The 22,720-nt window shown below is 38.7% G+C and overlaps 1 protein-coding gene across 1 annotated transcript; it reads left to right on the plus strand.

The window, feature by feature from the left end:
* Positions 1–2,151: 2,151 nt before the first annotated feature.
* Positions 2,152–22,413, plus strand: stard13a (StAR related lipid transfer domain containing 13a). The gene is made up of 14 exons (XM_016277278.1): positions 2,152–2,294; positions 3,168–3,239; positions 4,383–4,464; positions 7,900–7,963; positions 8,665–9,995; positions 10,162–10,332; positions 15,508–15,667; positions 16,396–16,594; positions 16,685–16,898; positions 17,561–17,675; positions 18,235–18,480; positions 18,913–19,130; positions 19,724–19,900; positions 22,296–22,413. Exons 1-14 carry the CDS (start codon positions 2,258–2,260, stop codon positions 22,411–22,413), a joined length of 3,204 nt encoding a protein of 1,067 aa, XP_016132764.1. The 5' UTR covers positions 2,152–2,257.
* The last annotated feature ends 307 nt before the right edge of the window (positions 22,414–22,720 follow it).

The following is a 22,720-nucleotide window of genomic DNA, read 5'->3' on the forward strand; positions in this document are numbered from 1 at the left end:
CTATACTTTCATTTAATCCAAACTGTGTACATATTTAATTTTAAAGGGCTTTTGAAAACCTAGAGTTATTCAGCCAAGAATAACAACTAAGTTAACTAAAAAAATAAAATAAATAAAAAGCCCAGAACTGCTTTTCTGACTGATATGACACAAACAATGTTAACCATTTGTACACTCTCCAACACGCATATTTTAGATTCACAATTCATTTAAAAGCCTCTGGTGTGTAAAAATAGTAAATAAAATCATGTCCTCCTATTTTTTTTACCCTAATAAAAGTTATAGTCATTAAATAGTTAATAAAGAAACTTCATTCTAATGCTCATTATATTAGCGTTAGCCGTGCTTATGCTAATGATTAACTACTCTAATAACAGCGTTCATTTCAATCAGACATTCAAATTAAAATATTGAGTAATATTCATAACAGAAGCAGTGTTTCCCACAGACAACACTCTATTTGCACTCTATTTGTGGCGGCATATATATGCAAATTCATTCTCTGCCAGCAGGAGGCACTTGTAGAGCGGGAGACATCAGGTTTCCCCAGTACGGCTGTAATCAAATAAGCGCTGCGCTCACAAGCGCTGATATAAAAACACCTGCACCGGGTTTCGACTTTGACACGTGCAGTGCTCATGTTTATTGAACGAAGTCAAAGCCTTTTGGAAAATCTATTTGTGGCGGTCAGTTTTGATATTGTGGCGGGCAGCCACAAATAAATCAATGTATGGGAAACACTGATTTAAATATTAAAAATGAAAATGAAACTTACCTGCTTGAACTCTTTCATTTGATCTGGGTGTCTTTAAAGTGTTTTGTTAGTTTGGTGTGTTTCCTCTTTTTGATGTCGCCACGTCTCAGTGCTTTTATGAAGAGAGCGCATCTGCGCACCTTTCGGATAGTGCATCAAGAACCGGGTTGACCGGGTACTCAGTACCACCGGTACTTAAAAAAAACTGTTTTTCATTTTTTTAGTACCGACTTGGTACCGAAGTACTGGGTCTTTTGACAACACTAGTGCCTAGTTTTTGTTCTCTTTGAGTAAATCATGTGTGAAATGAACACACATAGAGAGAATTATGGGCTTTCCAGTTCCCCTTATTGACCACTTAAAATATTTCATAGAAGTTGGAGCCGTGGCTCCATGTGAGTTCATTCATTCCTCTCTCTTCCAATAATTTCTTGTCTCGCTCCACTATATCTACAGTATAAAGATGTTTTGAAGAAAGTGTGAGTGGTGTTTGCTTATTGCCTCTGTGTTGCTAGAATGTTGTGGGTATTTGCCAGGTTGTTTCTATATGAATGCAAAGGTGTGCTGTTTAAAGGGTTGCAATGCAGTTGCTATAATAGTAGGGCTGGGTAAAAAAAATGATTTCTCGATTTTAATAGATTCTTATAATTACGAAGCGATATCAGTTCTTAAATCCCCAAAATCAATTAGTCCAGCCTGTTTTCAAATAATGAACGGAATATTGTAGCGCACCTCCCATCCAATAAATCGCAATAAGCTTTGTGCTTTGTTACTTTTGATATGAAACAAAGTCTCAGATTTCAGATTTATGACAGTTTTCAAACAATAACGTTTGGCGCTGTTTAATGTTGAGTGGTAGATCGCTGTAGTGCCTCTGTTCAAGAAAAGCAAAGTGCACGTGAACTGATCATCTCCTCCGCTGTTATGTTATGATGTTACAGATTGGAGTAGAAAGATAATTATGTAATTGTAACTTTATTATTATAAAAACTTAATTGAGTGTAATTCAAGCGTTTGTATACAAATCAGTTCATTTTAACCATCAATATTATAGTAATGTAGTACCAAATTACTCTCATTTATATTTTACAGCATTAGTTGAGAGATTTTTTTTTCCTTTAGAAAATTTGGCATGTACCGTACTTGATATATATCCATAATAATTTTGAATTGAATCAGATTCTTTTTTGTGAGTCAGATTCTAATCGAATTGTGAAATTTGTGTAAAAACCTAGTTGTTAGGGTGTTATGAGGTTTGCTCAAAACGTTACAAAGAGGGAGACTTGAGGAACAGGATGAAGGCAGGCCTAAAGACTGTGAGGATGAGCACATCAGTCAGAGGGAGGATGTTCTAGACTAGAGCAAGTGAGAGAGGACAGAAGAAAGGGACAGGGCAGAGGAGGAGGCAGCTGTGGACACAACTGGACCGTATGCTGACTGAACCAGATTTTGGACTTTTAGAGAGCTTGGAGAAAAAGGGATGCTCAGATCTGAGGGACACACATGTTTCTTCTTAAAGATGAAGTGACGAGAACGACCAGTAAGTGTAAGAACCACTGTTAGACTTGTTCAGTGAAATGTTCAGTGTTGTGTTCAGAGGGAGATTTCTGCAGACTGTGAGTGGTTTCTGTTCAGCAAATGTGTAATTTAGCACAAGTATGTGGAGAATCCTGTAAGAAAAGGATATAATTGTCAGATTGTGGTGAGGTCATTTCCTGACCCGTCCGCTTTTATGATGGCTTATTTTGAGAGACGCTTTGTTTTTACTCTTTTTTTTTTCATCTCTTGTGGATCTTTCTCAATGAAATGTGGTGTAAAAGGATCCAGACAAAATGGAAAAAGAGACCAAAAAAAAACCCCACACACAAAGAATCCCATTCTTCATTTTCTTTACTTGCCTCAACTTTAATGTCTTTAAATAACAATATATATATATGTGACCCTGGACCACAAAACCAATCTTAAGTCGCTGGTGATTTTCTCAATATTTAGATTTTTTTGCACCCTCAGATTCCAGATTTTCAAATAGTTGTATCTCGGCCAAATATTGTCCTATCCTAACAAAGCTTTGAGATGGTGTATAAATCTCAATTTCAAAAAATTGACCCTTATGACTGGTTTTGTGGTCCAGGGTCACATATCTACACACACACAATTTTAATGTCATTAAATACATTATATTGCATATGCATTGTTGCAATCACATTGCAATACATGTAATATGTATATATGCATCTATATTAATCATAATAATAATCAGTATTTATGTATTCTCTATGTATTTGCTGTTTTTGCTGTATTGAGGCCAATAGCTAGTAATAATTTTTATGAATAAATCTGAATATGAACTCATGTGATTAAGTCGAAATTGATTAATAAACTGTTGAAGAATCATGTCATTGTTTGTTTTCAGAAATCGAAGCAAAGGAGGCATGTGACTGGCTGAGGGCGGCGGGATTCCCACAGTATGCCCAACTTTATGAGGGTAAGAAATGGGATTTATATATATAAACATACACGCAGACGTCAAACAATCACTCGTTGATTCGTTGGCCTCAACAAATGTCTGCAGTGGGGTTGCAGCTGTGAGGTTAAGTGACGGTAAAAAATCAGGAATGCGGTAGGACGAGAGAGAGAAGAGAGTTGACTGTTGCTTTGAGCTAGAGATCACACCCATCCAATCCCACCTCAGCTGGACGGACCGAAGCCAAGCAGTGATCAGCTGAATTATTCTTGATTTTCCATACGTTTCAGACATATGGAATAAAAAACGCATTTACACAGCTGTGCTCCATTTGTCAGCACATTTTTTTCCTCCCTCTCTTTATCTTTTCTAGTCATTTTAGGGCGAGCTATTTGCAGGCTAGAGTTTCTATCCAAAGGGAGGAAGAGGTCATGGGAAAAAGTCTTCATTATCACTGCCGGGAAAATACAGGCCTTTGCCTCAGTCTTCCGCCCGGGCCAGCCGAGGGGTCGAGAGGATACTCTTCTCTCTGCAGCTCTCTCTCTGTTCCTCTGACTCCTCCTTATGATACTTTACGTCAATGAGTGATAAAATGTCAACAATTCTATATTTAATTCCGTGTCAATTCAGAGCTTGGCTCTCATGAGAAAATCATAATATGGAAGAAGCTCTGTTTGGCTTTGCGAGGTCATTATGCCATTATGACATAAATAGAGAACTCCCAGATTCCAATGGGAAAACACCTTAGTGCACATCTCTATCAGTTTTTCCTTCCTTGTTTGAGTCGAATCGAGGGAGTTATGCGATAACCTCTGGTTCAGTTTCAGAGCCAGTCTGCTGTGTATAATGTAATGGAGTGCCTGCCAGAGATTGCGTTTGATTTATAAGAATTACGCCACAGCTGCTGTGGGCCTGTGTGATCCTCTGCAGAACCTCTGCAGATGTCTGGATAGATGAACTAAAAGAGTTTTATCCAGTTATCTCTCTGTTTTGTATTAATCATTTTCCATTTTAATTTGTGTTTTTGATTTGCTTCAAATGTCTTTGTATGAAAATAAGCGCTTGATCGATATGTGAACTTTAGTGATCACTCAGAATATATTGGTTACATTAAACCTTTTGAACAGGATAGAGAAGTGATCTGTTTTCTGTCTCTGCCTACAGATTCCCAGTTTCCCATTGAAATATCTTCCGTCAAGAGGGACCATGACTTTCTCGACAAAGACCTTGTGGAGCCTCTTTGCCGGTAAGTTTGCTAGATTAGGATTGTCTCGATATCTTGAGATTCTTTAGATTGCAGTCTACAGGATGGAACTTGATACACCATCTTTACTTAAAATGACAGCTGTGAAAATCACAGCCTTAATGTCAATCACTTCATGTAGATCTGTTTATTTATATTGCACTATGCTGCACAATATGAAATCAAATTTTTCCTATTTACTTTTGTTTTTAATTTCGCTGGTCTTATTGTGCATATGTCACATTGATGCAATACCTCTCTATGCCTCTAAAGTAACTCTTCTTTCACAATGCCACGTGTCAATTTGTTGTCATTTTTGAGAGAAAAAAGTATTTATATTATTTATGAGAGAGAGGCTATTTGTATCCATTTGTATAAGGTCTTTATATTATTTTGTGTCTGGGATTATTATTAGTAATTTATTTATTTCAATTTATTTATTTATTTTGTTTTCTTTCTTTCATTAATACTAATGTTATTTGTTGTTAGGCATTTAAAAGAAAAGCATTTTTCTAAATATAAACCTTTTGTAACATTAGAAATGTCTTTACTTTCACTTGCTGAATAAAAGTAAAGTATTAATTAATATTATTTTTAATTATAATTTTTTTTGTTTGTTTTACTGTCCCCAAGCTTTTTAAAAGTAATGTATATGATGATTTTAAGTTGTGAAGATTTTAATCAGAAAAAGTATTTTATTTATTTTGACTACGCATCTGTTCCAATTTTTTTTCTCATGAGCTTTTTGCCACAACAGAACGTAAACAAATGTCTTTATATTATTTTGTGTCTGGGATTATTATTAGTAATTTATTTATTTCAATTTATTCAATTTATTCAATTTATTCAATTTATTCAATTTATTTTATTTATTTGTTTGTTTGTTTGTTTTCTTTCATTAATACTACTATTATTTGTTGTTAGGCAGTATTCATCTTTATTTATAAAATCCATAAAAACTGTGTACACCCTTTTCTCCAAAAATCATTTTATGAGAAAATATTTATTTTATTTTGTTTTGTTTTATTTTTTATGTACTAATTATGGGATTTATGTGAATATATAAAAATCTATATTTTTATCAAAAAATCATTAAAAAAAGTTTAATCATTAATCATAATTTTTTTTTTTTTTAAGTAAAAAAAAAAACTAAAAAGCTTTTCTTTTCTTTTTTTTTAACAAATGTGTTTCAGAAACTTCAGCAGTTATTTTTAAGACCAGTACACAACCAGACCAAAACATATTCTTGCCCCCCATCCTGCAAGTACAAATACGAGAAAACTCCATGGCGCTGGCCCAGTGGCGACCCCACCTCTGTAGCTGTCTGACCCATGTCCTCCATAAAGTCTGTCCCCTTCCCGTCGCTTTGATCCCTAATGCAGCCCCCGTGGAGTCCGCTCTGATGTCCCTCTCAAAAGCCTGAGGGAGCATGGGGGGTTTGGAGCTGCCAGTGTAGGCTACTAACAGATGGTTGTGTGTGTTTGTGTGAAACGAGGCCCGGGGTTTGAGGCGTTGAGGGTTTCTAGCAGGTTGTCTCCCTGTCTAATGCCTCTAATGACAGCGTTAGTGAGATCTGACAGCTTTACTGTCAGAGAATACACACACTGCTCTTAAGGATGCTGTCTTCTAGCATGATAATGGCATTTCATTATCACGCCACAGACATGATATTTATGCACATTTATGTGGCCATCTGGGCCAGGGATGTTTAATTAGAGAATCTTGATTGAAAAATTGTGTCGGCAGACAGCTGATTAACCATGCTGATGTCACGATGGAACATTTTAACGTGTCAACAACAACAGGTCTGGTTTTATAGGTGAAATAATAGCTTGTTTGTTGTCTGGAATGGATATAGAGTGAGCGTTCTGCAGTCTCTTGTAGAGTAAAGAAGATGTGTGTGTGTAAAAAGGGGTGGAGAAAAACTCTTCAGGGTTAAAGATCAGTCAGATCTTTAAAGGGCGTTAAAGGGCGCTGTAGGGTTAGATCAAAGAGGAGGTGGACGAGAAGGTGCATTGCCCACTCTCTCGCTCTTTTTATCCCTCTGTTTTTCCTTCTGCAGTCCCGTCAGAGTCTCATTCATTCATGGCCTTGTCTTGAAAGAGATTAGAACCTACGTCTGCCAAGCCGTCCCGTCACACTTTCCATCAGCCAATCAGGACACAGATAGTGAGAGTTTCTTGAAATCTATACCTGCACGTAGAGAGGCAAACAGAGGTTAGACGAGTGTAGGATCTACAGTGGATTGTCTCTCTTTTTTTTTTTAACAAATGTGTTTCAGAAACTTCAGCAGTTATTTTTAAGACCAGTACACAACCAGACCAAAACATATTCTTGCCCCCCATCCTGCAAGTACAAATACGAGAAAACTCCATGGCGCTGGCCCAGTGGCGACCCCACCTCTGTAGCTGTCTGACCCATGTCCTCCATAAAGTCTGTCTCCTTCCCGTCGCTTTGATCCCTAATGCAACCCCCGTGGAGTCCGCTCTGATGTCCCTCTCAAAGGCCTGAGGGGGGTTTGGGGCTGCCAGTATAGGCTACTAACAGATGGTTGTGTGTGTTTGTGTGAAACGAGGCCCGGGGTTTGAGGCGTTGAGGGTTTCTAGCAGGTTGTCTCCCTGTCTAATGCCTCTAATGACAGCGTTAGTGAGATCTGACAGCTTTACTGTCAGAGAATACACACACTGCTCTTAAGGATGCTGTCTTCTAGCATGATAATGGCATTTCATTATCACGCCACAGACATGATATTTATGCACATTTATGTGGCCATCTGGGCCAGGGATGTTTAATTAGAGAATCTTGATTGAAAAATTGTGTCGGCAGACAGCTGATTAACCATGCTGATGTCACGATGGAACATTTTAACGTGTCAACAACAACAGGTCTGGTTTTATAGGTGAAATAATAGCTTGTTTGTTGTCTGGAATGGATATAGAGTGAGCGTTCTGCAGTCTCTTGTAGAGTAAAGAAGATGTGTGTGTGTAAAAAGGGGTGGAGAAAAACTCTTCAGGGTTAAAGATCAGTCAGATCTTTAAAGGGCGTTAAAGGGCGCTGTAGGGTTAGATCAAAGAGGAGGTGGACGAGAAGGTGCATTGCCCACTCTCTCGCTCTTTTTATCCCTCTGTTTTTCCTTCTGCAGTCCCGTCAGAGTCTCATTCATTCGTGGCCTTGTCTTAAAAGAGATTAGAACCTACGTCTGCCAAGCCGTCCCGTCACACTTTCCATCAGCCAATCAGGACACAGATAGTGAGAGTTTCTTGAAATCTATACCTGCACGTAGAGAGGCAAACAGAGGTTAGACGAGTGTAGGATCTACAGTGGATTCTCTCTCTCTCTCTCTCTCTCTCTCTCTCTCTCTCTCTGTGGCTGTATGGTTTCTTTGTGGTGGAGATGAGAGTGACGGATGCACCAGTGACCGTGTCTTCTCTCTTCCAGTCGACTCAACACTCTGAACAAGTGTGCCTCCATGAAACTGGACGTGAGCCTCCCCAAGAAGAAAGTAAGTGGCTGTCCTTTTGTTTTTTCTTCAAAACATTCAATCCTGAATGGGATTTTATGTTCAAGTACTCTTGTTTGGATGATATTTGAGAATTCCCCAAACCAGCTTGTATGACTTAGGGGATGTTTTTGAAATAATCTTCTGACATTTTTCAAATGCCATGAGCCTCTTTTGACATCGTCACTGTTACTCAATATAAAGTATGAGGTCTGTGTTATTTTAAATAGGAAATGGGTTGTGAAGGTATATACAATATTAAGATGGTGTCAGAGCCGTTTACAGCTCTTTCCTGTGCTGGCTGTGTGAGCTCACATGCTTGGGTTTTACTAACTATAAAACATACTGTTAACATCGGTACAAAAAAAGACTTAATATCCCATGATTTCCATCATCACATTAATCACACACACAAAAAATGCTGATTTTCATTAATATATATAATACAGAAAGACAGATTATTCAAAATTTGTATTTTTTTTATTAACTGGGAAAAAAGTTTGCCACAGTGTTGCTGTGTAGTTGCATACTAGCCCTAGTCAAAAGATCATTCGCCCATTTTATCATCCACTGTGTGAGAATTATGAGTTTTAATTATACTGTAAAATAAGGACTATATTCTATATGCCTTTAGTTTAGGAGCTGAAACAAACCCCAAATCATGTCAAACTAATTGGAATCCTGTGCATTTTTGGTGCATGTAGAGTGAGGACTCTGATGAGGAGGACCTGTTGGCCATCAGTAATAGATGGACGTTTGAGTGGAACAGTCGGCGCTGGTCACGTCTACAAGACATCGATTACCTCCTGGGTAGAGCGGAGGAGCGGAGCCCCTCTGAGGTGGGTGAGGGTCTGCGGACCACCGTGAGCAGCGAGAGCATTCTGACAGACCTCAGCGAGCCAGAGATCTGCTCCCTGCACAGCGAGGACTCCTTGGCCGCCATGCCTGACTCTGCCTCGCTCACCCCACTGCAGTTGCCCAGAGAGCTGCCTCATTACGGTTCACTTCCTGCCAAGAGCAGGCGACATGGACGCACACGCGCCAAAGACTTCCTGAGGAGAATGGAAACGCTGGGTCGGACATGGGGGCCATCGATGGGTCGTTCGGAGCGGCGCTCTTTGGTTATCAGCGGCCCAGTTCTGCAAAGCGAGCCAGAGGTGCTAAAGACTCTACGATGTGTTCAGATTTTAAACGCTGGGCCTCTAAATGCTGAAAACATGCCACCTGCTAACAACTGCCTAAATTCGCTGGCCACCAGTGAGGCTAGCAGCCAATCGGAAGCCAGCAGTAGTGCCGAAAGCACACCAAACATGAAGGGATGTGTTTCAAAGTTGTATCCTCCTGGTAAACGTGCAGGTGTCTACCTAGAGGACATCGATGTTCTCGCTGGTGCTCCCCAAAGGAGGAAACCGGTCGAGCAGAGCCGCAAAAATGAGTTTCGCTCCTATGACGAGCTATTGGTGCACATCCCAAAAGATCACAAACCTGGTACCTTCCCTAAAGCGCTGTCAATTGAGAGTCTGACGCCAGCCAGTAAGGAACATGGAAACTGGAAGCTTCTGGATTCAGAGCCGCAGCCCTTCAAGTGCAGGAAAGTTGGAGGAAGGGAACTCCGGTCTGTGACGCGCTGCTGCCCGCGAGGCAGCAGGATCAGTGTGTACGATAATGTACCGGGCTCACACCTGTACGCAAGCACGGGGGACTTATTGGACCTTGAGAAGGAGGATATATTCCCACATTTGGATGACATTCTGCAGCATGTGAATGGCCTGCAGCAGATCGTGGACCACTGGTCTAAAAACGTCTTGCCGGAGAGTGAAGGGGAGGGGGATGGTGGCAGGGGGCGGGAGCAGAAGATTATTGATGGCCAGTCTTCCAGTCAGATCACATTGGACTTTGAGGGGACTTCTGTAATTGAGGGGTTGACCACACCGAACGACGGCAACAAGGACGGGGTTTCGTTAGATGAAACGGACACCTCCAGCACCAGAGAGAGGAGGGACTCGGGGGTGGGGGCTTCTCTGACACGACCACGGTGAGACTTCAGGATGGATATGCTGAGAGGCGCTCATTAGTGAGACTAAAATAATCACATATATGACTTTCTGCTAACTTGAATTTGTATTTATACTTTAGAGAGCATTAAATTATCTTTTCATATTTCGATTATCATGAATATTCATGTGTTGTTGTATTTCTAGCCTTAGATGGCCCAGCTTCAGGATGTCAAACCTCCTCAGCCAATCAGGAATTTCGCTACAGATATCCAGCCAATCGGTGGGCCAGCTTAGCTTGCTGCAGAAGTTCTCTTTATTGCGTCTCACTGCTATCATGGAGAAATACTCCATGTCCAACAAGCATGGGTGGACTTGGTGAGTTACCTAATAGGCTGATAACATTTATTATATCAATGTTAAAAACAGTTGTACAAGCCGTGATACATTTGTTAGGATTATTTGATGAATAGAAAGTTTGAAGGAACAGCATTTATTTGCAATATAAATATTTTCTAACACTTTTGATCAATTTAATGCATCCTTGCTGAATAAAAGTATTAAAATATTACTGCCCCCAGACTTTTGAATGGTATATACATACATATTCAGTTAAGTGAGTCTTGTGTTAAAACTCCAGAGCTTGTGGAACAATCTCATCCTGCCATCTACATCACAGTTCTGTCTTCAGACTGTGCACTCTTCCATTCACACTCCTTCTTGACACGCAATTTTGGTCTAGCAGATGTAAAAAATTACTGAAAAACCCCATAAACTTAAATAGAAAGAGGAACCTGAGCTGTAGGTTCAGACTTGGTTCAGTAAAACTGTGATCACGTTAACAAAATTTCATGTACAAAAAAAGGTCTATTGTCGATAGTGTTGTGATGCATGAAAGGCACTCACACAGAGGTCACATTCAAATATTTCAGTATGCGTGACCAACTTGTACACAAGTAAAATCTTCATGGGAAGCATTTTTGCCCTTTTATGCATCCACATTACCAACCTAAACACCCTAGAATTGCAATTTTATGTGAATGATACCTCAAATTGTGTGGCTTGTAGAGTAAAGAAGTGCTGTTTCTTTTCTAAGTGATCAGACACGCAATTTTGGTCTAGCAGATGTAAAAAATTACTGAAAAACCCCATAAACTTAAATAGAAAGAGGAGCCTGAGCTGTAGGTTCAGACTTGGTTCAGTAAAACTGTGATCACGTTAACAAAATTTCATGTACAAAAAAAGGTCTATTGTCAATAGTGTTGTGATGCATGAAAGGCACTCACACAGAGGTCACATTCAAATATTTCAGTATGCGTGACCAACTTGTACACAAGTAAAATCTTCATGGGAAGCATTTTTGCCCTTTTATGCATCCACATTACCAACCTAAACACCCTAGAATCGCAATTTTATGTAAAAAAGATACAAATCTTATTTGCATTTCTCCTTGTGTTTCAGGTGGGACTTTTCCGTAAATCCGGAGTAAAGTCTCGTATTCAGGCTCTGCGGCAAATATGTGAATCTTCCCCAGAAAATGTGAACTATGAGGATCAGTCAGCGTATGATGTGGCAGACATGGTCAAACAGTTCTTCAGAGACTTGCCTGAGCCTCTCCTCACGAGCAAAATGGGCGAGACCTTCCTCCACATATACCAGTGTATGAGTATTTCCTGTCTGTTATGAGCTTTTCTGCACAGATACTTCTTACAGTACATTCAAATAGCTAACACACCCTCTGTCTACCCAGATGTCCCTAAAGAACAGCGCTTACAGGCTGTGCAGTCAGCTATCATGTTAATGGCCGATGAAAACCGTGAGGTCCTGCAGACGCTGCTGTGCTTCCTAAATGATGTCACTTCCTCTGTTGAGGAGAACCAGATGACCCCAATGAACCTGGCGGTGTGCCTCGCTCCTTCTCTCTTCCACCTCAACATCATGAAGAATGATAATTTGTCACCTAGGTAATGGAGTTCCGTTTTTGCACATTCCAAACATATGTGCTCTACTTAGAAAGGCTGAAACGAGTTAGGAGCTAGAGGATGATATGTGTGCTTTGTCATTAGGTCTCCAAGGCCTTGAGGTGTCGTGCGAAGGCGTGAAGTGTTTTAATAACTCAACACACAGACAACTCCCCCATCATTGTGTTGATTAGGGAGCATTACTCGATACTGAGCAGACACCTGGCCTGAGGGCCAGAGACAGGAGGAGATGTGGAAAAAAGTGAGGGGTGGTTTAGCTTAAACTTACCCAGCCTGGCCTGAAGGGGGTGGGGGCATAGTGAAACTTATTAGATGTTTTGGATCTTCATATAAATGTGTAGAACGTGCAGTGATAAATGGTTTTCATTGGTTTCCCAGTTGAAAAATCCAGCATATGCTGGTTAGGGATGTTTTGGAGCATGGCTGCTGGTTTGAGCTCGGATCTTCATATAAATGTGTAGAACGTGCAGTGATAAATGGTTTTCATTGGTTTCCCTGTTGAAAAATCCAGCATATGCTGGTTAGGGATGTTTTGGAGCATGGCTGCTGGTTGAGCTCGTTTAAGCTGGTCCTAAGCTGGTCCTGAGCAGGAGCTAGTTGCTTATGACCAGCTTAAACCAGCTCAACCCTATGTGAATCTTCCCCAGAAAATGTGAACTATGAGGATCAGTCAGCGTATGATGTGGCAGACATGGTCAAACAGTTCTTCAGAGACTTGCCTGAGCCTCTCCTCACGAGCAAAATGGGCGAGACCTTCCTCCACATATACCAGTGTATGAGTATTTCCTGTCTGTTATGAGCTTTTCTGCACAGATACTTCTTACAGTACATTCAAATAGCTAACACACCCTCTGTCTACCCAGATGTCCCTAAAGAACAGCGCTTACAGGCTGTGCAGTCAGCTATCATGTTAATGGCCGATGAAAACCGTGAGGTCCTGCAGACGCTGCTGTGCTTCCTAAATGATGTCACTTCCTCTGTTGAGGAGAACCAGATGACCCCAATGAACCTGGCGGTGTGCCTCGCTCCTTCTCTCTTCCACCTCAACATCATGAAGAATGATAATTTGTCACCTAGGTAATGGAGTTCCGTTTTTGCACATTCCAAACATATGTGCTCTACTTAGAAAGGCTGAAACGAGTTAGGAGCTAGAGGATGATATGTGTGCTTTGTCATTAGGTCTCCAAGGCCTTGAGGTGTCGTGCGAAGGCGTGAAGTGTTTTAATAACTCAACACACAGACAACTCCCCCATCATTGTGTTGATTAGGGAGCATTACTCGATACTGAGCAGACACCTGGCCTGAGGGCCAGAGACAGGAGGAGATGTGGAAAAAAGTGAGGGGTGGTTTAGCTTAAACTTACCCAGCCTGGCCTGAAGGGGGTGGGGGCATAGTGAAACTTATTAGATGTTTTGGATCTTCATATAAATGTGTAGAACGTGCAGTGATAAATGGTTTTCATTGGTTTCCCAGTTGAAAAATCCAGCATATGCTGGTTAGGGATGTTTTGGAGCATGGCTGCTGGTTTGAGCTCGTTTAAGCTGGTCCTTAGCTGGTCATGTGCTGGTCCTAAGCTGGTCCTGAGCAGGAGCTAGTTGCTTATGACCAGCTTAAATCAGCTCAACCCTTTTTTTCAACAGGGTTATTAGTTTTTTTTATATGTTTGCAGCTACAAAACTTTGTAAAATATTATGGATCACATGGAAGCTCATGCATATGATGTCTTTTATTGCATTCAGGTCTATTCAGAGGAAGTATGCCACTGGGCGGCCAGACCAAAAGGACCTGAATGAGAACCTTGCGGCCACTCAGGGGCTTGCGCATATGATTGCTGAGTGCAATCACCTATTCGAGGTACAAGACATGAGATGTGTGTGCATTGAGAAATTGTGGTTGTTTGCATAAGATTATGTGCAAAACAAGTACAAAAGTTTCAGCTGATTATTATTAATATTATTACTTTTAAGTGCCGTTCTTTTGAAAAAAAAAAATCTTTAAAAAAATGTGTCTGTATAACACTATACTGTATATACTATATAATCAATAGTAATAAATGTTACCAAATCAGCTTATTAGAATGATTTCTGAAGGATCATGTGACACTGAAGACTGGAGTAATGATGCTGAAAATTCAGCTTTGCATCACAGGAATAAATTACATTTTAAAACATATTAGAATAGGAAACAGTGTAAATAATTCACAGTATTACTGTTTTACTATATTTTTCATCAAATTAATGCAGCCTTGATGAGCATGAGAGACTTTCAAAAAAACAAAACAAAAAAAATCTCACTGACCCCAAACATTTGAATAGTAGAGTAAATATTCTGCTGGATAATTACTTTTAAAAATGTCAGTGTTAGAGGACAAGAGGAGACTTTTGTTGAAATGCTTTTCATGTGGTTTTTGCAGATTCCTCAGGAGATGGTCTCTCAGTCCAGGAACTCATACATGGAAGCTGAGCTGCTGGCGCCCTCTTTAGATGAGCTCTGTAAAAAACAGCCACAACAGGATGAGGAAGACGAAGAAGAAGAGGAAAGCACGTGTCGCTCTTATCTGGAGAGCTTGATACAGAATCTGATGAAAGAGACCAAAGACAAGACCAAGGGCTGGGTGACCAGATCAAACATTGACAATACAGAGATATCATTCAAAAAGGTAATGATAAAGTTATTCATCCATTCATTCATGTTATATGGAATATATGGTTTAAATATTTACTTTATAATAATACCCAGTATTAGTTATTTAGAATTATTTTTATATTTATTATATATTTTTTATTATTATTTTTAATTTATTTATGAAATCCATTTTTTAACATCTTGATTTTACATTCAGTGAATGTAGAGAGTATAAGCAGAGAAAGTATAAGCAAATGAGTTTGTACAAATAATGCGATTATTAAAAATATCAATGGAGACATGGTTTGGGAAGTGCATGGTCACATTTATTGACAACCTAAGTTCGATTCCGGCTTGTGTCATTTCCCTCCCCCAATTTCCTGTCCGCTTTGACTGTCCTTTCCAATAAAAGACCAAAAGCCTATAAATATATAAAAGTCTGAGGAACAGCCAGTTTCTTTGGCAATGAATGTTTGTGGCTTACCCTCCTTGTGAAGGGTGTCAATGATTGTCTTGTGGACAACTGTCAGATCAGCAGTCTTCCCCATGCTTGTGTAGCCTAGTGAACCAAACTGAGAGGCCATTTTGAAGGCTCAGGAAACCTTTGCAGGTGTTTTGAGTTGATTAGCTGATTGGCATGTCACCATATTCTAATTTGTTGAGATGGTGAATTGGTGGGTTTTTGTTAAATGTGAGCCAAAATCATCACAATTAAAAGAACCAAAGACTTAAACTACTTCAGTCTGTGTGCATTGAATTTATTTAATACACGAGTTTCACAATTTGAGTTGAATTACTGAAATAAATGAACTTTTCCACGACATTCTAATTTATTGAGATGCACCTGTATAATCAAGATTCTTATAGCAGATCCTACATACAGTACAGTTGCTTTATGGCCATAAACCGATATCTTCTTCTTAATACTGTGTGTATATGTTCTTAGGTCAGTGCCAAAATTTATGAAGAGAATGAAGGGACCAGACTACAAGGATAAGATGGTATTCGGTGTTCCTCTGATTGTCCATGTCCAGCGGTACGGACACCCTTTGCCCATAAGCTTACAGCTCGCCCTGCACTTTTTAAGGAGCCAGTGTTTGGACCAGGTACAAAGTTTCATTCACATTTGCAAGACTGATTATAAGGTTCGTTCTAAGTTAGGTCAGAGTCAGAGTTATTCCAAACTCATTAAAAAAACTTGATGTCCAGCCACTGCTACATTTCTGAAGACAGATAAGCCACACAAACCCTAATAGTGTTTGTTTTTCTGTTTTTCTTCCCTATATGTTGATGTCTTAGTAATTCAATAGCAAATGTATTTGCTTCATTTTGTTTTAATGGTACTTGAATCCTTATTACTATTGCTCACTTTTAGGGTTACATTTTAAACAGATGTTTGGGTTGCGGTTATGAATGATACCTCAAATTGTGTGGCTTGTAGAGTAAAGAAGTGCTGTTTCTTTTCTAAGTGATCAGACACGCAATTTTGGTCTAGCAGATGTAAAAAATTACTGAAAAACCCCATAAACTTAAATAGAAAGAGGAACCTGAGCTGTAGGTTCAGACTTGGTTCAGTAAAACTGTGATCACGTTAACAAAATTTCATGTACAAAAAAAGGTCTATTGTCGATAGTGTTGTGATGCATGAAAGGCACTCACACAGAGGTCACATTCAAATATTTCAGTATGCGTGACCAACTTGTACACAAGTAAAATCTTCATGGGAAGCATTTTTGCCCTTTTATGCATCCACATTACCAACCTAAACACCCTAGAATCGCAATTTTATGTAAAAAAGATACAAATCTTATTTGCATTTCTCCTTGTGTTTCAGGTGGGACTTTTCCGTAAATCCGGAGTAAAGTCTCGTATTCAGGCTCTGCGGCAAATATGTGAATCTTCCCCAGAAAATGTGAACTATGAGGATCAGTCAGCGTATGATGTGGCAGACATGGTCAAACAGTTCTTCAGAGACTTGCCTGAGCCTCTCCTCACGAGCAAAATGGGCGAGACCTTCCTCCACATATACCAGTGTATGAGTATTTCCTGTCTGTTATGAGCTTTTCTGCACAGATACTTCTTACAGTACATTCAAATAGCTAACACACCCTCTGTCTACCCAGATGTCCCTAAAGAACAGCGCTTACAGGCTGTGCAGTCAGCTATCATGTTAATGGCCGATGAAAACCGTGAGGTCCTGCAGACGCTGCTGTGCTTCCTAAATGATGTCACTTCCTCTGTTGAGGAGAACCAGATGACCCCAATGAACCTGGCGGTGTGCCTCGCTCCTTCTCTCTTCCACCTCAACATCATGAAGAATGATAATTTGTCACCTAGGTAATGGAGTTCCGTTTTTGCACATTCCAAACATATGTGCTCTACTTAGAAAGGCTGAAACGAGTTAGGAGCTAGAGGATGATATGTGTGCTTTGTCATTAGGTCTCCAAGGCCTTGAGGTGTCGTGCGAAGGCGTGAAGTGTTTTAATAACTCAACACACAGACAACTCCCCCATCATTGTGTTGATTAGGGAGCATTACTCGATACTGAGCAGACACCTGGCCTGAGGGCCAGAGACAGGAGGAGATGTGGAAAAAAGTGAGGGGTGGTTTAGCTTAAACTTACCCAGCCTGGCCTGAAGGGGGTGGGGGCATAGTGAAACTTATTAGATGTTTTGGATCTTCATATAAATGTGTAGAACGTGCAGTGATAAATGGTTTTCATTGGTTTCCCAGTTGAAAAATCCAGCATATGCTGGTTAGGGATGTTTTGGAGCATGGCTGCTGGTTTGAGCTCGTTTAAGCTGGTCCTTAGCTGGTCATGTGCTGGTCCTAAGCTGGTCCTGAGCAGGAGCTAGTTGCTTATGACCAGCTTAAACCAGCTCAACCCTTTTTTTCAACAGGGTTATTAGTTTTTTTTATATGTTTGCAGCTACAAAACTTTGTAAAATATTATGGATCACATGGAAGCTCATGCATATGATGTCTTTTATTGCATTCAGGTCTATTCAGAGGAAGTATGCCACTGGGCGGCCAGACCAAAAGGACCTGAATGAGAACCTTGCGGCCACTCAGGGGCTTGCGCATATGATTGCTGAGTGCAATCACCTATTCGAGGTACAAGACATGAGATGTGTGTGCATTGAGAAATTGTGGTTGTTTGCATAAGATTATGTGCAAAACAAGTACAAAAGTTTCAGCTGATTATTATTAATATTATTACTTTTAAGTGCCGTTCTTTTGAAAAAAAAAAATCTTTAAAAAAATGTGTCTGTATAACACTATACTGTATATACTATATAATCAATAGTAATAAATGTTACCAAATCAGCTTATTAGAATGATTTCTGAAGGATCATGTGACACTGAAGACTGGAGTAATGATGCTGAAAATTCAGCTTTGCATCACAGGAATAAATTACATTTTAAAACATATTAGAATAGGAAACAGTGTAAATAATTCACAGTATTACTGTTTTACTATATTTTTCATCAAATTAATGCAGCCTTGATGAGCATGAGAGACTTTCAAAAAAACAAAACAAAAAAAATCTCACTGACCCCAAACATTTGAATAGTAGAGTAAATATTCTGCTGGATAATTACTTTTAAAAATGTCAGTGTTAGAGGACAAGAGGAGACTTTTGTTGAAATGCTTTTCATGTGGTTTTTGCAGATTCCTCAGGAGATGGTCTCTCAGTCCAGGAACTCATACATGGAAGCTGAGCTGCTGGCGCCCTCTTTAGATGAGCTCTGTAAAAAACAGCCACAACAGGATGAGGAAGACGAAGAAGAAGAGGAAAGCACGTGTCGCTCTTATCTGGAGAGCTTGATACAGAATCTGATGAAAGAGACCAAAGACAAGACCAAGGGCTGGGTGACCAGATCAAACATTGACAATACAGAGATATCATTCAAAAAGGTAATGATAAAGTTATTCATCCATTCATTCATGTTATATGGAATATATGGTTTAAATATTTACTTTATAATAATACCCAGTATTAGTTATTTAGAATTATTTTTATATTTATTATATATTTTTTATTATTATTTTTAATTTATTTATGAAATCCATTTTTTAACATCTTGATTTTACATTCAGTGAATGTAGAGAGTATAAGCAGAGAAAGTATAAGCAAATGAGTTTGTACAAATAATGCGATTATTAAAAATATCAATGGAGACATGGTTTGGGAAGTGCATGGTCACATTTATTGACAACCTAAGTTCGATTCCGGCTTGTGTCATTTCCCTCCCCCAATTTCCTGTCCGCTTTGACTGTCCTTTCCAATAAAAGACCAAAAGCCTATAAATATATAAAAGTCTGAGGAAAGTCTGCTGTCTCTCACAGGTGGGAGACGGGACCCCGTTGAGACGCTGGCGTGTGTCTGTAGAGGTGGAGGCTCCTCCATCTGTGGTGCTAAACCGGATACTGCGAGAGTGCCACCTGTGGGACAGTAACCTGCTACAGTGGAAGGTTCTGGAAACTCTGGACAAGCAGACGGAGGTGTACCAGTATGAGCTGAACAGCATGGCCCCTCACCCCAACAGAGACTTTGTGGTGCTCAGGCGAGTACAACAACGTGATCTGATTGTGTGTACTGTTTACTGTTCGATCCATGTGCCCTGGGTAGCCCATGTTTGATGCCATTAGCAAATATCCAAATGAACTGATTACACCATTATGGCTGTAAGAAAAACATGTGCTTCATTTGAGCATCTGTAGCAAGGGCTTTTTGTGCATCATTCAGTGATTCTCTGAACACCAAGGTCGTAAAAAGGTCCCACATACCCCTGCTGAACAGCTGGGCATTCATGGAGTATTACTGAAAGACACTCACCAAGCGCTCTGAGCACACTTCTCTGTGTTAGTTCAAGATAAAATGCTTTCAGCTAAGCAAATTAGACCACCCAGGTCATGCCCAAAATATCACTGTAAGACTACAGTTTAACATCACTTGACAAATACGCAGCTGTGAGGTGCAAACAGTAATCTGATCGAAGGAAAACATTCGGCTGGAATATTGCATGTTATTTGATAATTAATCAAATATGCACTTGGCAGACTGACACTTACATCTTTTGTGTCTGTGTAGAGGATGGCAGATGCACTATGAGTGTTTGCTGTGGTTTATATCGGTGGTGATTTTTTTTCTGTCTAGGACGTGGAGGACAGATATGCCAAAAGGTGTGTGTGTGCTAGTGTCGGTGTCAATTGATCATGAGGAAAGCCCGCAGCTGGCCGGAGTGAGAGGAATAATTCTGGAATCCCAATATCTGCTTGAACCGTGTGGCTCTGGGAAGTCCAGACTCACACATATATGCAGAGCTGATCTGAAGTAAGTGCATTAAAGGCAACTCTTTAAGTATACACTACTGTTCAAATGTTTGGGATCAGTAAGATTCATTTTATGTTTAAGAAATAATAGTTTTACTCAGCAAGAATACATTAAATTGTTCTTTCTTTCACATTAATTATTTTGAAATGCAACAAAAATGGATCAGTTTCCACAAAAATATGTGTATATTAGCATATTAGTATGATTTCTGAAGGATCATGTGACACTAAAGACTGGAGTAATGGCTGCCGAAAATTCAGCTATGCTATCATAGTAAGAAATTACTTTTAACTTTATATTAAAATAAAAATAGTTATTTTGAAGTCTATCGATTTTACAGTATTTAGATAGATAGATAGATATTTTTACAAAGCCTTTTTTGCTTTGTCATTATGGGATATGGTATGTAGAACTCATTTAATCCCAATTTTTTCTCAGACATGAAAATATCAAAATGATGTGTTGTTAGTAACCCCTTGAAATAAAAAAAAAAAAATGTAATGGAAAAGTGTGTGTTTTATGGTTGGTCACAATTGTGACCATTAGGATAATGTGTATACTGAAATTAAATTATTTCTGCAGTCATCAAAATTCTTACATATCTCAGCCCAGTTATTAACCCATTTTAAACCGTTTCATCACATTCTATGGTTATTACAATACATTAAAAAAAACTTATACAACACTGAATAAGTATACTATGATAAAAAACTAAAATAGTTATTATCCCACCGGTAACAATTGTGACCATCAACATGTTTACTCATTCTATGTCCACACTCAACAAAACTGAATAATTGTGAATTCATATATTAATACTAGACACCTTAAAGACAATGTGTACCAGAAATCTTTGTCATATCTTTATGTTAACATACTTTACTAGCCTTTTGTTTTGGAGCTTTGATGCAGCCATCATCATCTCATGGTGCAAACAGGAAATAAACTCCTCTGGTCATGTGACAATATGCACTAATAATGTGAAACTGCACATACACTGTGTTCCAAATTATTAGGCAAGTGACATATCAATAGGATTTCGGTACAATAAATAGTCAGATTTTTGTTTGTTTAGATTTTCACATCTTTTTAGATAACTGTATCAATCTCAGACAGGTTTGTTCAATAGTTTGCCAGGTGTTCTTAGGTAAATGGAAACCCTACTTAAAGAGGTTGTTCCACATTATTAAGCAAGTCAGAGTTCTCATGCAATATGGTGAGGAAGAAAGATCTTTCTGAAGATGAAAAGTATGAAACAATGCAATGTCTTGCAAAAGGCACCAAAACAAACAATATTTTGCGAAAAGCCAATCGAAATGATTGAACGGTCAAAAGATTTGTGAGTGACTTAGAGCACAGAAGGTCTTGGTCAGATAAAGATTCATTAAGGAAAGTTTCTGTCAAACAAATGAATTGTATTGTAATGGCAGTTTAAAAAAGCCACTGCTGAGCAGCAGACAGGTGTTTGAAGCTACTGGAGTCTCAAGATCCTCTCCATGCAGACTGGCAGCTGTGTGTAAAGCTGCGTTTCAGTCACTGCTAACCAAACCTCACAAAGAGAAACCTGCACAGTGACTTTATACTTTATATTTTAAAGTATTTTAAAGGCTAAAACATAACTAAATGTTAAAAAAAGAGTTCTGAATACTTTCTTAATCCACAGTATATAATTGTATATAATATTTATTATTATTGTTTACAGTTCTTTAGTATGCCGGATATGGTTATAATAGTCTTTAGATTCTTTGATGTTTTATTAAAACATAATTATTCCTCTGGTTAATTAAAAATTCAAATATATTACAATATATTGAATAATACATAAGGAATTGCCGCTTTTCATATATTGAAAAATATGTGACTATATATTTACTTATAACAATATATGTCATTTTATATTCAGTAATACACTTTATAATATATAGATAAAATATGGTACTGCATATGTAAAAATATATTAAACATATATTTACTCATGCAGTATATACACATACATGGAAATATATATTTCTTATATTTAACAATTTTTATATACATGTTTCATATTTTAAAATATAGCTACTTTACAATAGCATAAGCACACCTACTCTTACTAAACACTTAGGGAACAGACTGTACATACATTCCCATTTATATGGGAACATCTATGTGCAATATATACTCGATCAAACAATGAATATTTATTTTTGTCTTCATTTCTAAATATATTTGTATGTATATTGTCAATGCATATATTGCTGTATACTGAAAAATATAAGCACTAGTTTCCAATATATGGAAGTGTATTATGTAATACATCACGTTATGTTTTGCAGTATATTACCATATATTTTTGTTTCGTAAGGGATAACCCTTAATGCTTCACTAAATGCTGTATATTTGCTTGCTGTTCCAGAGGAAAGTCTCCAGAGTGGTACAACAAAGCTTTCGGCCATCTCTGTGCTAGCGAGGCCGCCCGCATCCGCAACTCCTTCCAGTCTCTGGATCCCGAGGGCCCAGAGACCAAAATGTGAAACACTCAACAAAACTGAATAATTGTGAATTCATATATTAATACTAGACACCTTAAAGACAATGTGTACCAGAAATCTTTGTCATATCTTTATGTTAACATACTTTACTAGCCTTTTGTTTTGGAGCTTTGATGCAGCCATCATCATCTCATGGTGCAAACAGGAAATAAACTCCTCTGGTCATGTGACAATATGCACTAATAATGTGAAACTGCACATACACTGTGTTCCAAATTATTAGGCAAGTGACATATCAATAGGATTTCGGTACAATAAATAGTCAGATTTTTGTTTGTTTAGATTTTCA

The sequence above is a fragment of the Sinocyclocheilus grahami genome, unplaced genomic scaffold (assembly GCF_001515645.1).
Source record: "Sinocyclocheilus grahami isolate Dianchi unplaced genomic scaffold, SAMN03320097.WGS_v1.1 scaffold7.1, whole genome shotgun sequence".
Taxonomy (NCBI): Eukaryota; Metazoa; Chordata; class Actinopteri; order Cypriniformes; family Cyprinidae; genus Sinocyclocheilus; species Sinocyclocheilus grahami.